The 14,679-nt window shown below is 41.7% G+C and overlaps 2 protein-coding genes across 2 annotated transcripts in view; one reads left to right on the top strand and one right to left on the bottom strand.

The window, feature by feature from the left end:
• fan1 (FANCD2 and FANCI associated nuclease 1) lies at positions 1 to 5,363 on the bottom strand. The gene is made up of 13 exons (XM_019857090.1): positions 3,997 to 5,363; positions 3,786 to 3,926; positions 3,309 to 3,507; positions 2,993 to 3,226; positions 2,788 to 2,919; positions 2,165 to 2,273; positions 1,964 to 2,083; positions 1,710 to 1,874; positions 1,469 to 1,625; positions 822 to 925; positions 559 to 753; positions 312 to 440; positions 1 to 207 (listed from the first exon to the last, which is right to left on the bottom strand). Exons 1-13 carry the CDS (start codon positions 5,057 to 5,059, stop codon positions 70 to 72), a joined length of 2,886 nt encoding a protein of 961 aa, XP_019712649.1. The 5' UTR covers positions 5,060 to 5,363; the 3' UTR covers positions 1 to 69.
• Positions 5,242 to 14,679, top strand: part of apba2a (amyloid beta (A4) precursor protein-binding, family A, member 2a) — an 11,282-nt gene continuing 1,844 nt past the window's right edge. The window contains exons 1-11 of the mRNA XM_019856947.1: positions 5,242 to 5,295; positions 8,160 to 9,293; positions 9,615 to 9,719; positions 10,488 to 10,527; positions 10,636 to 10,781; positions 10,928 to 11,014; positions 11,096 to 11,281; positions 13,024 to 13,203; positions 13,280 to 13,492; positions 13,853 to 13,972; positions 14,077 to 14,217. Coding sequence (XP_019712506.1) covers positions 5,242 to 5,295; positions 8,160 to 9,293; positions 9,615 to 9,719; positions 10,488 to 10,527; positions 10,636 to 10,781; positions 10,928 to 11,014; positions 11,096 to 11,281; positions 13,024 to 13,203; positions 13,280 to 13,492; positions 13,853 to 13,972; positions 14,077 to 14,217 — 2,406 coding nt within the window. The remainder of the gene's footprint in view (positions 5,296 to 8,159; positions 9,294 to 9,614; positions 9,720 to 10,487; positions 10,528 to 10,635; positions 10,782 to 10,927; positions 11,015 to 11,095; positions 11,282 to 13,023; positions 13,204 to 13,279; positions 13,493 to 13,852; positions 13,973 to 14,076; positions 14,218 to 14,679) is intronic.

Genomic DNA, 14,679 nt, shown 5'->3' on the forward strand with positions numbered 1-14,679 from the left:
GGCATTGAGGCATTTTATTTCAGTTTGTGATTGTTTCTTGAATCACTTTGGTCTGCAGTTTTCTCTTTTTTATTCCACACAGGATCCTCTTGCTCCGGTGGCCACCACATGACACACCTCCACATCAGCACCCAGTTTTTGCAGCTCATCCAGCCAGATCTGTTGCTTCTGGGACAGACGATCATTCGGACCCTTCACCTCCACCAGCTAAAACAGCAAACGTCACTGACTTGAAGCAATCAGGAATCCCAGTTTTTACAACTATTATACACACCACAGCATTTATACATGCAAAGTGTGGAAGACCCCACCTTGTAAGTGTTATCACATGTATTCCATACGACAAGGTCAGGCAAACCTCCACGACAGTGCCTGAAGTCTTTTGCCATCCGTGCTGTAACTCCTGCTAAGAAGGCTCCACCCAAGCATGACACGAGAGACTGCCAAATAAACACCACGGATTCAATTATCATGACGTGACACACAATATCCTTTTGTGAGTGCAAAAGTAGACATCATTCGCAATGCGTGACTTTAGGACATTTTAAAGCAAAGTACCTGGGCTTGACTCAGCGAGGAAAATAGCTCCCAGTTGGCACATGAACACACTTTACCCTTTTGGGAAGTCCATACATCCTCCAACATAACGCGCAAGGTTTCTACAGAAGCCTCACTAATTAATTGTACACGGTAATCCACTGCTTCTTTTCGGTTCTCATAGAAACAATCAGTGTGAAAGTCCAATGGGCATGCCTGTGACAGAAACAGAAAAAATGTCCAAATAGCCTCGAAACATTATTGCTTGTTTGTGCATATTATACCTGGTAAAGATTTCGGAAAACATCTGGTATGCCGTCCATAAAAATGATGTCCCACATCAGAAGGGCAAAAAGTGTTGAAAATGTTGAGCCCTCTCCATGGATTCCTGTGAAATTATAACAAACTTTTTTCACTTTTTTTTTTGTTGTGTTGTTTAAGCAAATGTTTCTCCCACCAGCCCCTCACCCTTCCTTCCTATTATGGTGCACCCGCAGAATTGGACGTGGTGCCACCCCTGTAGGCTGCAAAGTCTGCGCTCAACAGGTTGGATAATAATGTGACACCCCCCCCCCCCCACCACCAACCTCCATATGTGCTCGTCTTGTGTCGGGCATTAATGTACACCTGTTTGCGGAGATTATTTCCCCCCACAATCCATCTTGTGCTCCCCTTACAGGATCTCATTACGTTTTTTTTCCCCTCCCTGTCCACGATATTTATTTTTCATCTGCGAAAATGGGCCACTGTAAAATGTGACCCCGCGGACTCCTGTTCTGCATCCCGCTGTTGGTCATTGTTTTTCTATGTTTCTGTGCTTGGTCATGTCTGTTCCAGCATTACAATCTGTGGTAAAATGACAATAAAACTATTCTGATTCTCAGATTCTGATTGTTCTAAATCCTAAAGTCTATGTCGTGCTGATGCTTACCTTGGTCAAAGCCTTGCTGGCGGTAATGTGCTAAAGACAGGTCTTCCACAGAGCATATTACAGTGCCATCAGTACAATCGTCCGTATTTGATGGTACTAGAAACCGCGATTTCCCCGTGCCCCCTTCATGGGGGAACAGTTGTCCTCGGATGGTCACCTGCAGACAACGATCCAAAGTTTCAAACATGTTTATGACAGGTTTTAAAATGTACTTTCAGCTACATAGTGAAATAATACCCACATGTCTGACATCCTGGACATCGACAGTGGGCAGATCTCTGAGCTGCAGACGGTACTTCTTGAAGCTGGCAGACTCTCTCATCCGAGAAGCTCTCTGGTAGAGGGACAGCTTATGTCCCGTTCGCACGAAAGGGTCAGACAAACCATCTCTGATAGCACAGATAGCCTGCGGGGCATTTGAGGTGACAACTCAAACAGCAGCGTGACAATTAACAAGGTTTTAAAAAAAATGAAGCCTCAACTACATGCACTGACTTCTTCTGTTTTTTTGAGGTGCTGTTGAAGGTTCAGGGCCAGTCTGTCCCACCAGCGCCCTCGATTGTCAGGACAGTAAACATCCTGCAGAAGTAAGCACCGCAACTCGTCGACAGCCTCCTAGGATTAAAAAAAAAAAAGACTTTGCTATCCACAGCACATGATAGATAAGTTAAAAAATACTTGATCAAATGAGACAACCTCATAACGACGTAGCCTCTGTAAGATCTCCACGCCTCTTGATAATATCCGCGTGTAGGCCCATCCCGTTGTGAAGCTGCGTAGGAACACTGGGAGCTCCTTTTGGTGACTAGCAAAAACGCAACATGGCAAGTTTGCCACAATGACAATGGACGCTAAGTACACTTGCACAACATGATGAAATTAAATATAAGCTGGATCAAAATTTGTTTTTCTAGTATTTTATACCGTTGTACAGGACTTACACTGAGAAGTGTTTCTAATATTTTGGTAACTAATTTAGCTATGAGAAGGGCAAAATAGTAAATGCCGAATTTCTGCACCACTGCAAACTCGGGCTGAAAGATAATAACCACCATATGGTTCAATGAATAACTTTCTGAAAGTGTATTCGATCTCACTGGACTCTGTAGATTAAAAGTCAACAACATGGTAGCCCTTTCGCATTTATCAGTATTCAGGTAGTAGCTTTTTAAAAAGGTTGACATCACCTCTGGTGTAGATGTTGTGGCTAGTGAGCGCATGGCATTCAAACAAGTTTATCAAATTAGCCACCAAAATAACCTCACTGAAGAGTTCAAGATTACTTTTTCCTATCAGATCTTAAACAATGCCGGTCCAACCTGAGGTCACAACTCATCTTCAGGTCCTGCCATTCATTCTTGGCTGATCTATACAGGTCCAGAGCCTCTTCCCAATGACCAGCTTGCATAGCCAAGGTCACCTCCTGCAAGGCTCGGATAGATGCTTCATACCTGAGAGGATTCCCACAGCAATGAGAACTGAACGGTCACACTCAAACTACCTCGGACCACACAATTGGCTCACTTGATGAGGTCGTCTCTCTCCCGGTACACCTTCGCCATGCGCTGCACTGTGTAATCTGGGAAGGCCAGTCGCCCTGAATTGACTAGCAGGATGGTATAAAGCTGGCTTTGCCCAGCTGCTGCCATCTCCTCCTCATCCATCGTGTCTGTCAGGGAGAAGAGCAGAAGGATGCGAGAAAAAACAGCCCGAGGAGCGCTGTGCAGACGCACACAGGAACCTGCGAGCTGTTTTGCCCTGTAGGAGTAGAACGAAAGTGATGACATCATGATTTCAGTTCAACTAAAATGTGTTGTTATTATTATTATTGTTATCTCACCTTTTCAAGATGACAGCTCCGATGTTTTGAGCATGGCTCGGGGAGAAGAGAGACTTCTGCTTGCTCAGCCGCAGGAGCCCGTCTACTAGCTGTTGTTTTTGAGTTCCAGAATTGCCCAGATGAAAAGTCTTCGCCAGCGCTTTGAGGTCAGGGGCTGGCAAGAGATCAAAGGCTTCTTCTATGTTGCAGAGGTCATTCTCTTAAACAAAACAAAACAAAGAGCAATTTTAATACCCCGACAGGAAGCAAAGATATAAATAAATAGAAATATTTTGACTGCTTCCACTCCCCTGGTAGACTTTCTACAACATGTTGAGGTATGTCTCTTGTCTTCCAGGAGAACATTTGTGAATTCAGAGGTCAGTGATATCAGCACAATCATTGGCCTGGCTCACCATATCTCTTCTCATTCTTCCCAAATGTGTTTGTGGTACCACAGCAAATTGTAATCATATCTTGAGCAGTAATAGCAATTACCTGTCTGCAGAAGACCCCTTTGCACCAACTCCTGAGCAACAGGACCCAAATCACTACTTATTTCTTCATAGTCCAGTTTCTCCACTTGAATCCACTTTAGTTTCCGCTGAAACAGTCTCACATATAACTTCTGTGCCATGACTTCAAAAGACAGGGACAAATATTTGTTAGAAACAAAGCGTTGCAGAGGATTTTTTATACTTCAGCATACCTGAGAGCTTCTCAAAGGCTTGCACGAGCGTCATGTCATCCTGGTTGAACAGGGCTCTGTCGTCCTCGTTCTCTAGCACGGCCTGCAGGACAGTCTGGAAATTGCGTAGGTAGTAGGGCAGTCTTTGAGGGGGTGAGGTGTTGCCTGTTTGGTCACTGGTGCTTTTCTCAGGCACACACACTGTATGTAAATTGCTGCTGGTATTGTCTAAGATTGAAAGGGGGTCATCATCCGCAGGAGAGGGCATTTTGGGTTCAAGTTCAACACCATCTCCTGTTTCTTGACCAAACGATACTTCCGTCGAGCTGGTTACTTCGTGTTTTGGCTTCTTTCTTAAATTAGACACCTTACCTTTGACAGGTGTCTCCTTCTTTCTTTTAATGGGGTTGGAGGAAGAGGAGAGGGACACTTTTAGCCCAGTCTCCAAGTCTTTTCCCGAACTTCCTGCTGTTGTTGTACACATCCCAGCATTGGTCGTTAACTCAATGGTTCTTTTTGAATCTCCGTTGGTTCCTGAAGCCTGGCTGGCAAGAATTTCTGTCTGTGAGATGCTAACATCATCCAAGGTGTCTTTATTCGGATCAGAAAATGCGTGTTTAACATCTGAGTGTGTTCTCTCATTTGTCTTTTCGCATGTTCTAGATAACTTGGCAGAGAGACTTCCAAGTTCAAGCTTTCTGACTACAGTCTTGCTGCTTATCTCCTGAGAGACATTCGGAGATGTTCTCGTCTTGAAATAAGGACTTGTCTTAGTTTCTTCTTTCAGCTCCGGATCGAGCTGTGGGGACCTGGAGCAAGTCCTGCTCGGTGACACGACATTACTTGCTGATGAGGCGTTGCTGTCTGTTCTCTCAAAGTTCTTGCACTGCAAATCGATGTGTTCATTGATCTCAAATCTGGGAACCGTCTGACCACAAAGTGGGCAGGACAGTTTGCAAGGCTGCGGGTTGCTAAAGAACGATGTGATCGGTGTCGTGTTGACAGCGTGAGCGCTGCTTCTCTTCTTGTTCTTGGATAACGACAAACCCCGCCTGGCTTTGTGGTTATCTCCTTTACCTGTCATGGTCGAAAATTAAACAAAAATGAAAAATAAGGTTTCAAGCATTTTTCCGACAACTTCACGTGACGTACTCGCTGCTAACTCGCACATTTCAAGACATCGTCGATGCTAATTTAGCCCCAAAAGGTGATCTGACAGGGTTAAAGACGCGCAGTCAATGTGCGCCTGCAACAGAAGTTAACGCAATGTCAACAAATAAACACAATTACAAAAAAGACTTAGTGGAAGAGCCCGAACAGGTACTGTCCTCCGATTTTAGCAAAAGTGCTGCATAACAAACCCGCCTGTCAGACTAGACTAAACAAGCAGAAGAAGGAAAAATTTTAGACCATAGGAATCGAGCCCAAACGCATCGATATGTTTGCCGCCCTCCCGTGTATTACTTGAAATATTTCGACTTTTATTTATGGAAGCTCGTTTTCGCAAGCAATAATAATTTTAAGGAAAAGTACAATTTTGTAATTTCCTTTTTCGGGGAAACGGGACACAATTCACATTGGTTTACTGCTGTTTAATACTACTACTAAAAAAAAAAAAATAAGTATCATAAGTATAATAATAAATATAATCATCATTGTTGTTATTCTTCTGTTTTTCTTCTTCTTCTTCTTCTTCTTCTTCTTCTTCTTCTTCTTCTTATTATTATTATTATTTGTAACGGTTTTCACCATTGAGTCTTAAAGTGCTCCTGGTCAAAAATGATTTTGAAAGCATAATGTAAAATAAAATAAAAATGTTGTTTAGTTTACTGTGACATCAGTAGTCAAAGGCTGTCATGGAAGTTCACTTTTAGATCCTCAGGGAGACCAATTCTACACATAGCCCAAGCGTTGTTATCGTTGGACAGAGTATCATTATTATGAAATAGTGTGTCGTAATTATGATTTAGTATCTCGTTATTAAATTATTTTACATGTGCAATTGAACATGACGAAACGAGGTAAAATAATGCATAGTGCCCCTTACCACAATTTATTCATTTATCTATCTATTTATTTATTTGTTTCTTTTTTACTTTGCCTGTTTTTTTAAACTGCAGGAAACGGCTCCATAGTCATAAGTACTGTTTGACTGTTGTACTATTGTAGCGACTGTTGATTGTAGTTTGTTGATTTTTCTGAAACTGCAGACAACTATACCAATTAGACTACATCATTTACGGTCATAGAATTAACCACTTTGTATCTGTGTTTTATTATGTGCAATTATTGAAATATTAAATTATGTAACGTTAAATTATATCACGTGTGTGTTCTGCATAATGTCAATGTTGGGTGACTTGCTGTGATCACGTGACACAGACCGTATCTTCTATATACAGGTTCCTGGGTTGCTGTGCGTGTGCGGGTTTTATTAAAAAAAAAAAAAAAAAACTCACCACCCTGGATGGTAATTTGATCGGAACAACACACACTTGCTTGCTTCAAAAAGGGAGGACAACCGACCCTACCGATGACAGTAAGTGCGCTCTTGGATGTTTACAATTATATTTGGGTGTCGGCCTCCGCTGATTTGATAAGAGACAAAGCTGGACGTGCTCATCTGGTAGCACATCAGTGTGTCAACATGGTGCAGTCTTGAAATCAAGGTCGATGTGCAGTTTTTCCTGAGAAGAATTAGTTCGATTGGTGAACGCTAATAAGTGCGTGTCGGGCCTCATCCACATGCACAAACACGTCTCTACAATATTCAAATGTCGTATAATGCGGCGTTCACTCCATGGCGGAGCGACCACAACAAGCATCCCCTGCAGTTGCGGCAAAAGTTCGCCATAAAAGCGGTTTAGAAATAGCTCAAGGGCGGGATGAAATGCTCACACGCTTTTTGTAATGCGCGTTTTGGCTTTTTAATTTGCTTTTCAGCACCATGGAGAGATCAATTGAAATGGGAGGATCCCTCTCGAGTGATCGGATTCGATAATCATGATTTCATCACATTTGATCAGAATAAAATATGTCGGGAGGGGGGTTAATTAGGAGTAATCAGTGTCCTTATCCTAATCATCTCGTCTGCAATCTGAAGACCCGTGTTATTGTGGTGTGTCGTACACTGTGCCTGTTGCCATTGCTTTAGTTTTGCACACAAGTAGCTGTCAAATCATGTGATAAAGCCATTTATAGCCTTAATATCTAATTACACTTTACATTTATTATTTAGCCTTCTAATAGTTAAGGAAAATTAGTCGATTTGAAGTTTTTTTTTTACAGTGAAACTACATAATTAAACTGTCTTTTATTTTGGCAGAACGGTGCACCAATGGATAGTATGTCTGCCTCACAATTCTGAGGTATGAAGTTCAAATCTTGGCAATATGGCCTTCCTGCCTGTGTGGAATTTCAATGTTCTCTATGTGCTTGTCAAATTTTGATTTCACCATTCATTCCTTAAGCAAAAACAAAAGGCATTGATGTTAGGTTCACTGAAATTCTAAATCACAAGGGTCAAACTTTCATATAGCCTGTGAAAGCAAATCTTGTGCACCAACTTCTGATTCTTGCTAACATCTCCCAAAATTTCAGATTTTCAAATATAATGCATTAAAATCTAGAGCTTTTCAGCATTTACTTTTTGTTACCAAGCCACTTTTTACAGTAACTTGAACAACTGTTGTCCTTGACATCTGATTTCAAAATGAGTTATTCATCAATTTATTGTGAAAAAAAATCTATCTATCTATCTATCTATCTATCTATCGATCTATCTATCTATCTATATACAGAGAGAGAGAGCGAGAGAGAGAGAGAGAGAGAGAGAGAGAGAGAGAGAGATTGATATTATCTACAATTAATTATCTTGAAAAGTTCGAATTAAATGACTGAAACTTGATGCAGTTTTTACATTGGATGACATTATCTTTTGCACAGAGTGTACCTAATGTTGCATGTATGGGGAAAAAAAAACACTTGTAATTTCCTGTACAGCTTGCAGCCATGGCAGAAGGAGATTGCAGGATGGAAATTTATGAATCAAATGTCATTCACAAAGAGTGCTTTTCACGGTACCTAATGCAAGAATCTCAGAGAGCTTTGTTGTTTTTTTTTTTTTATGTTCACAGGGTTGAGAGCATCTGAATTAATGAGCCAGTAATGGCTCATGGAAATAGGCAAGACACACTTTCCTGGGGGAGCTAAGCAGAACCAAGCAAAATCAGAAGAATTTGGTGAGGGGGTGGCTGTCCGTACAATCATCCTCGACATTGAAGGATGATATCAACGACCAGCTGACTCCTGCCATGCACTCCCATATGAGTCGCGAACCAAGAGGCGAAGACATGGAGGACACATGCTCCGAATATGACAACGTGGGCTCTGACGTGGAGCAGGATTATGACGAGGTGCTGCATTTAAAGAAGGAGGGCGGCATGGACATGAGGTACCTCAAGCAATACTGCCCAGAGGATGGAGGCTACGTGAAGAACATAGGTCGTAAAAACGCAAATGAGAGCAGCGGTACCGCTGACCAGTTCACAGCCACGTCTTGCCAAAGCACAGAAAGACGTAATGGATCACAACCGGACGCTAAGCCCCGCAAGGCAAGCCGTCCCTTGAGGTCTCGCTGCACCCCCGTTGCAAGGGAAGCAGGGGAAGGGGAAGAAGTTGGAAAGGGCCTGGAGAATAGGCTCTTCTTTTGTGACGGGGATGAAATAGAGCAAGTGTTGGATGGGGCCAGATTTATCGAAGATTTAGAAGACATAGAAGCCAGTGATCAAAGACAGGGTGTCCCTTACCAGGATAATGAAAGGATTAGAAAGGGCCGTGATGAGAGAGACAGAGAAGACAACAGCACAATTACAAGAAACTATACCATACCAGGAGCAAACAGAAATTGCGAGTCATCTCAAATGAGTTCTAAGGAAAGACAAGGGAAAGGACGAGGGAGGAGGGCAGCTGGACAGGATATTGAACAGATTACCTGTGGGGTTAAAGCTTGCACGACCAACAAAAATGAGCGAGTGAAGACATCATCCAAGGAAAACAGAAAGGCTCCTGTGCGGACCAAAGCGAAATCCAGCAAGCAACACCCATTCCCTCGTCATTCACACGGCCAAGCACCTATAGACAGCCAGAAGGCCCAACCTCGAAGAGAGGCTGCTTCTGTTCCCAGACCCAGCGCCTCAAGTAACACCCAGGAGAGTGAGCCGAGGGTCGTCAAGCCGTCCCCGGCTCTCTGTCACGTGCCTGAGCAAGAGCAAATGCCCCCTGGGAAGAGTCAGAGCCAGCCACAGAAAGTCCAGCAGGTTAGTAAGAGTCATTTGGAATGGGATGAAATGCAATAAAATAGAATCGAATGGGATTCAAATGAATGGAATGGAATTTATTCAATGAAATTCACTTAGCAGTTACAACCTGTCAGTGGCGCCAAAGGATACCTCAATTGTCTTCAATGAAAAGGAAAACATAAAGGACCGGGAACGGAAAAAAACAACATTCCCAAACTTTGTTCCCATATAGGAGGGACACAGTATGAGTTTGGGGAAAAAAGACCTCTTACAACAGCCACATGAGTAGGAGACATAAACAACAAGATTCAAATATTTGCATGTTTTTTCCAATGGCAGGAAGAGAAGCCAAGCCCCACCGTGATGCAGGAGCAAGTTCCCGAACAGCCGAGGAGGCCTCAAAGTCCAGATCTCCTCCCAGATGATGAGAGTTCATCCCCCAAGGTTAAAACATCAAATACTTAAAAAAAAAATACCTCTCAAAATTCGTCACTTGGGTGTTTTTAGAACCATACAATGGATACAGAAAGTGTACAAACCCTTGTGTAAATACCAGAATATATAAAACATAGCAATCTGTCCAATCATTTTAATGCATAGATAAATCTTGTGTGTACATGTAAATAATAATCGCACATGTATGCACACAGTGTGCTTTTCTCCATATATAGTGCAGTTCTGTGATCATTCTGAGACCTTTTCACAACAGTGTGAAATATCACAATAGTTAAGTGCACACAATAGTATATCAGTTAACTGATATAATTAATGGGATCCATCCATCCATTATCCGAGCCGCTTTATCCTCATGAGGGTCGCAGGCGACTGTTAAGCACGCTCGCATCACAGTGCAGAGGTCGGGGGTTCAATTCCGGCCCTGGCCTGCGACCCTTGTGAAGATAAGTAGCTCTGATGATAGATGGGTGGATACCTTTGAAGAATTCACTGAATAATTTTTTTTACTGCTTTTCAATGTTGTTGTCCATTCGATTGGTTATTCACAACCTGAGTATCTTTGGATATGATAACTGGTTTATTTATTCTTTTTGTATTTCTTTATATTGGATTGGATTTTTAGCCTGAGATAACATCATTCATTTTTTGAAATTTAAACTCTCACTATTGAGACTGGCAGTATGCACAGATAATCTCTACACTTAATTTATGAATAATATTAGATAACTGACTAAAATCATCATTTTCTTTCCAAAGAAAACACAAGAAGCTGCTTCATTCCCCAGTTTTGAAGACGGTAAGTTTTTCTGAATAATCGTAAACTGTGTATATGAATACAAGTCCTGGCACATTTGTAAGTCTTACACTGGAAGCTTTTTTTTTTCTTTGTGGCTATTTCACAAAGTCCCAGGTCCCTGTGAGCCAGAAGATCTTATCGATGGGATCATCTTTGCTGCTAACTACCTTGGCTGCACTCAAGTACTGTCTGACAAGAATCCATCCAAGACTGTCCGCATGTCGCAGGCCCATGAAGCCGTCAGTCGTATTAAGGTAGCCGACCTCTTTGGTGATGCATCCCTGTTTGAACTTGGATTTGTTTTGAGACCACTTGTCAAGTTACCACTTAAAGAGGTTTCTATTTCTACCACATGATGACGCTGTACTTATTTTAATTAGCTGACTTTTTCATGTAAAAGAGCCAAGATGAAGACTCCCAAATGATGACTGAAGTCGACCTATTTATTTCCACTAAAACGGTCAAAGTGCTCAACGCTGACACACAGGTGAGGAAGAGTGTGTGCCGCATCGGCTTCAATCTTTGTTTGACTTGTCATGCCGAAAATTCATTCTTTTGCTCCTTCCAGGACACAATGATGGACAGCGCCTTGCGTACCATCTCCTATATCGCTGACATTGGCAGCATTGTGGTTCTGATGGCGCGCAGACGCTTGTCTCAGGCGTCAACGGAGGATTTCGCCGAATCTGTGGAGTCGAGCGGCGAAGGGACTAGTCAGTACAGCATGATCTGCTATGTCTTTGAGTCCGAGGATGTAAGTAGTCATTCGTATAGTTACTGTAAATGAAATGATTCATCAGACATTGGGTTGTATTCATTCATAAGTATGGTAGCAGAGAAGGGCACAAAGACAGGTCGAGAAAATCTTGCTTTGAAAAGTATGTTGCAGAAGAACTTCGGCGCTAGCTGATTTTGATCCCATCAAAAACCTTTGGGATAAACTTGGACACAGGTCCCCACGGATACACTCCCCAAATGATTACATTGTAGTGATGCCTTGAGATATGAGTGAGCCAACTCCGACACACAAGCCATTGTTCGGCTGATTTGGGATACGAACACTGTATGGTGGCAGTGAACTCAACTCACCTCACAACAAGCAACAGTTGGACAGATAGTAATAAATTCTTCAAAAAAAGAACAAGTTTCAAGCTGTTTCTTGCTACTCACAGTTGAGGTTTACTGACAAATTAAACATAAAACAGAATTACACGTAGTGTATTTAACACAATCATATAACTTTGTTTTAAAGACTTCTAGCTTAATGCTAGCACTTAAAGTACCATATTGGCCCGAATACAAGACGGTGTTTTTTGCATTGAAATAAGACTGATAAAGTGGGTTTCTTATATTCGGGGTCTAGACATTATACCCATTCACGACGCTAGATCTCGCCAGATATCAATGAAGCGAATGCTGAACTTGACTCCCCAGGCCAAAGTGAACCCCTGCCACGAAGAATAAAAATAAAAATAGTGGTAGCACGAAGAAGAAAAATAAAAAAATTGCGGTATGAAGGAAAAGAGAAGAAAATAATAGAAGAGATAACAGAAAATGGAGAAACGTAGTGACAATCTGGAGAAAAGTGGGTCGAAGATCGGCCAGGTTAACCGGCAGCTGAGGAGAAGTTATGATGTAATTTTCATTTCAAAAACCAGAAGCCATTCATTTACGAATGTGATTGCACCTTAGATTTGAATGAGGCAAAATAACATGCTTTTTCTCTCAAATATATTGTTATAATCATTTGTTTCAGATGTACTGTAATTATTTTCTGTAGAAAAATTAATTTGGTGTTCAAAAAGTCTTTTTTCAAACTTGAGTCTTGAAAAAGAGTGGTCCGTCTTATAATCAGGGCCGTCTTATATTCGGGCCAATACGGTAGATGAATAGCATCTTTTTTGAGGTGTTGTAACCGCTAAAGCAATATACCATTGAACACAAATGATGGTGGAACACAGGCTGACATATACTATCACAATACTCCCAAGTAAATATTCTTTGACTAATATTATTGCCTTCCAGAGGAGCTGAAACCATGTCCATGTACAGTGCAGTGGACCACCGCTATACGCAGGGGATAAGGACAGGATAGGACTGAATAGCGAAAATTCACAAATAATTGACATAAAAAATGTGAATAAGCAAGGGATTGGCTAAAATGAAAGTGAAGTAAAAAAAACGGCAACAACTGTTTAATTTCTTTACATTGTATTACATGAGTCCATTACTGTTTGTATTTTAATAAGTACAACATTACAGAGTGATATTTTTCTTGTTGTAGAAACACATTACAAACATTTTTGTTGGATTTCTTTCAGAGGCTAGAACACATTAATGGCATTTGCATTCACTTCATTAGGGAAAGATCATTTGGAATGCAAGTGTTTACGGAATGAATTAAACTTGTATGTCGCGGCGCCACTCTATTTGAATATCTCTTGTTGTTGTCAACAGTGATGTCATTTTTGCTGAGTCGTATCCCACCTCCCACAGGCCCAGCTCATTGCACAGTCCATTGGTCAGGCCTTCAGCGTGGCCTATCGAGAATTCCTGCGAGCCAACGGCATCAATCCGACAGACTTAAGTCAGAAACAATACAGCGACATCATCAACTCCCAGGAAATGTACCACGACGACCTCATCCATTTCTCCAACTCGGACAACTGTAAAGAGGTTTGTGCTAAATGACGATTCTTGTGAATCTATGATGAGCAGATGGGAAAATTTGAATACATCTTATGTGTTGTAGTTGTGTGTAGAGAAGCAGAAAGGGGAGAACCTCGGGGTGGTGATTGTCGAATCGGGCTGGGGCTCCATTCTGCCCACTGTCATCCTCGCCGGAATGCTGAACAGTGGCCCAGCAGCACGCTCTGGCAAACTCAGTGTTGGTGATCAGATTATGTCCATCAATGACACCAGCCTCGTAGGGCTGCCTCTCGCCACCTGCCAGGGCATCATCAAGGTATGAAGTCCTCTTCAGTCACACTTGATATTTGGCTTTATTGTTCTACTCTGGACTTTCATGCAGATTTTTTTAGTTCGCATGTAATGCACCAGTGATAACCTGTCCGAGATTGATGGGCAACCAGTTCAAGGTGTCGTCCAACCAGTTAGGCCCTTGACTTTCTGAATAACAAATAGGATTGTTTGGGAAGACAGAGAGATGAATGAGTCTGATATGACAGCATAGTGATGGGAAACTGAAGCTTCAAATTTGCTTCATGAACCAGATGTATTTTTTGACTCTTGTAGGTGGCGCTCTCTGTTCAACATTGGGCAAATTCACTTGTCTTATGGGTCTCTTTTGTCTGGTATCTTCCAGGGTTTGAAGAATCAACTGAAAGTAAAGATGAGTATTGTAAGCTGTCCTCCTGTCACCACTGTCCTCATCAAGCGGCCCGATCTTAAGTTCCAGCTTGGCTTCAGTGTTCAAAATGGCATAGTGAGTGTCCAGCAAATAAATAAATAAATAAATTATTGGGTGAGAGACAGATATGCCAACATGATATAAAGTTTTATTGAGATAGATCTTTTTCTTATTTTCAGATCTGCAGCCTAATGCGAGGCGGGATCGCCGAGAGAGGCGGCGTTCGCGTTGGACATCGAATCATTGAGATAAACGGTCAAAGCGTGGTTGCGATGCCACATGAAAAAATCGTGCAGACTCTGTCCGTGTCAGTGGGTGAGGTAAGAGATCTGTCATCTGCAGGAGTACCATTACAATTTTCCCCTCACTGTTTTGCAGTCTTTATGCTCACATAAACAAACTGGTTGCTAGCAGCATTTGAACATCTGCTGTGTGCCATCTGCTCCAAATGCAGCATTGCCTAGTCAGATTTATTAAAAAAAAAAAAAAAAAAAAAAAAAGGATCATCATCACTTCTCATTCTCCTTATTTGTTGTCTTTTGTATTGTCTCTAAACAAACAAAGTCTGACATCTTGGAATGGATTGATGACATCTTGAGCATTTTTATGATGAAAAAAATGGTATGCCACTAGCCACTTGAAACCAAGAAAACTACAATATATTCTCTTTATTGATATTTATTTTTATTTAATTCATCTCTTATAAATACTGTAGCACACTTTGTGATACATTAATTGAACAACAAGCCAGAGTAAGCAGAAAAAAAACAAGCAAGCAAAGA

Source organism: Hippocampus comes, unplaced genomic scaffold (assembly GCF_001891065.2).
Source record: "Hippocampus comes isolate QL1 unplaced genomic scaffold, H_comes_QL1_v1.1 scaffold186, whole genome shotgun sequence".
NCBI classification, from domain to species: Eukaryota; Metazoa; Chordata; class Actinopteri; order Syngnathiformes; family Syngnathidae; genus Hippocampus; species Hippocampus comes.

What these genes read in the sequence shown, in the direction of transcription:
- fan1 (XM_019857090.1), bottom strand. Translation starts at nt 5,059, where the DNA reads ATGACAGGTAAAGGAGATAACCACAAAGCCAGGCGGGGTTTGTCGTTA. An exon ending in AAGGGGTCTTCTGCAGACAG is followed by an intron (nt 3,508 to 3,785) that starts GTAATTGCTATT and finishes GTTTTGTTTAAG; the next exon opens with AGAATGACCTCTGCAACATA. An exon ending in AGAGGCTACGTCGTTATGAG is followed by an intron (nt 2,084 to 2,164) that starts GTTGTCTCATTT and finishes TTTTAATCCTAG; the next exon opens with GAGGCTGTCGACGAGTTGCG.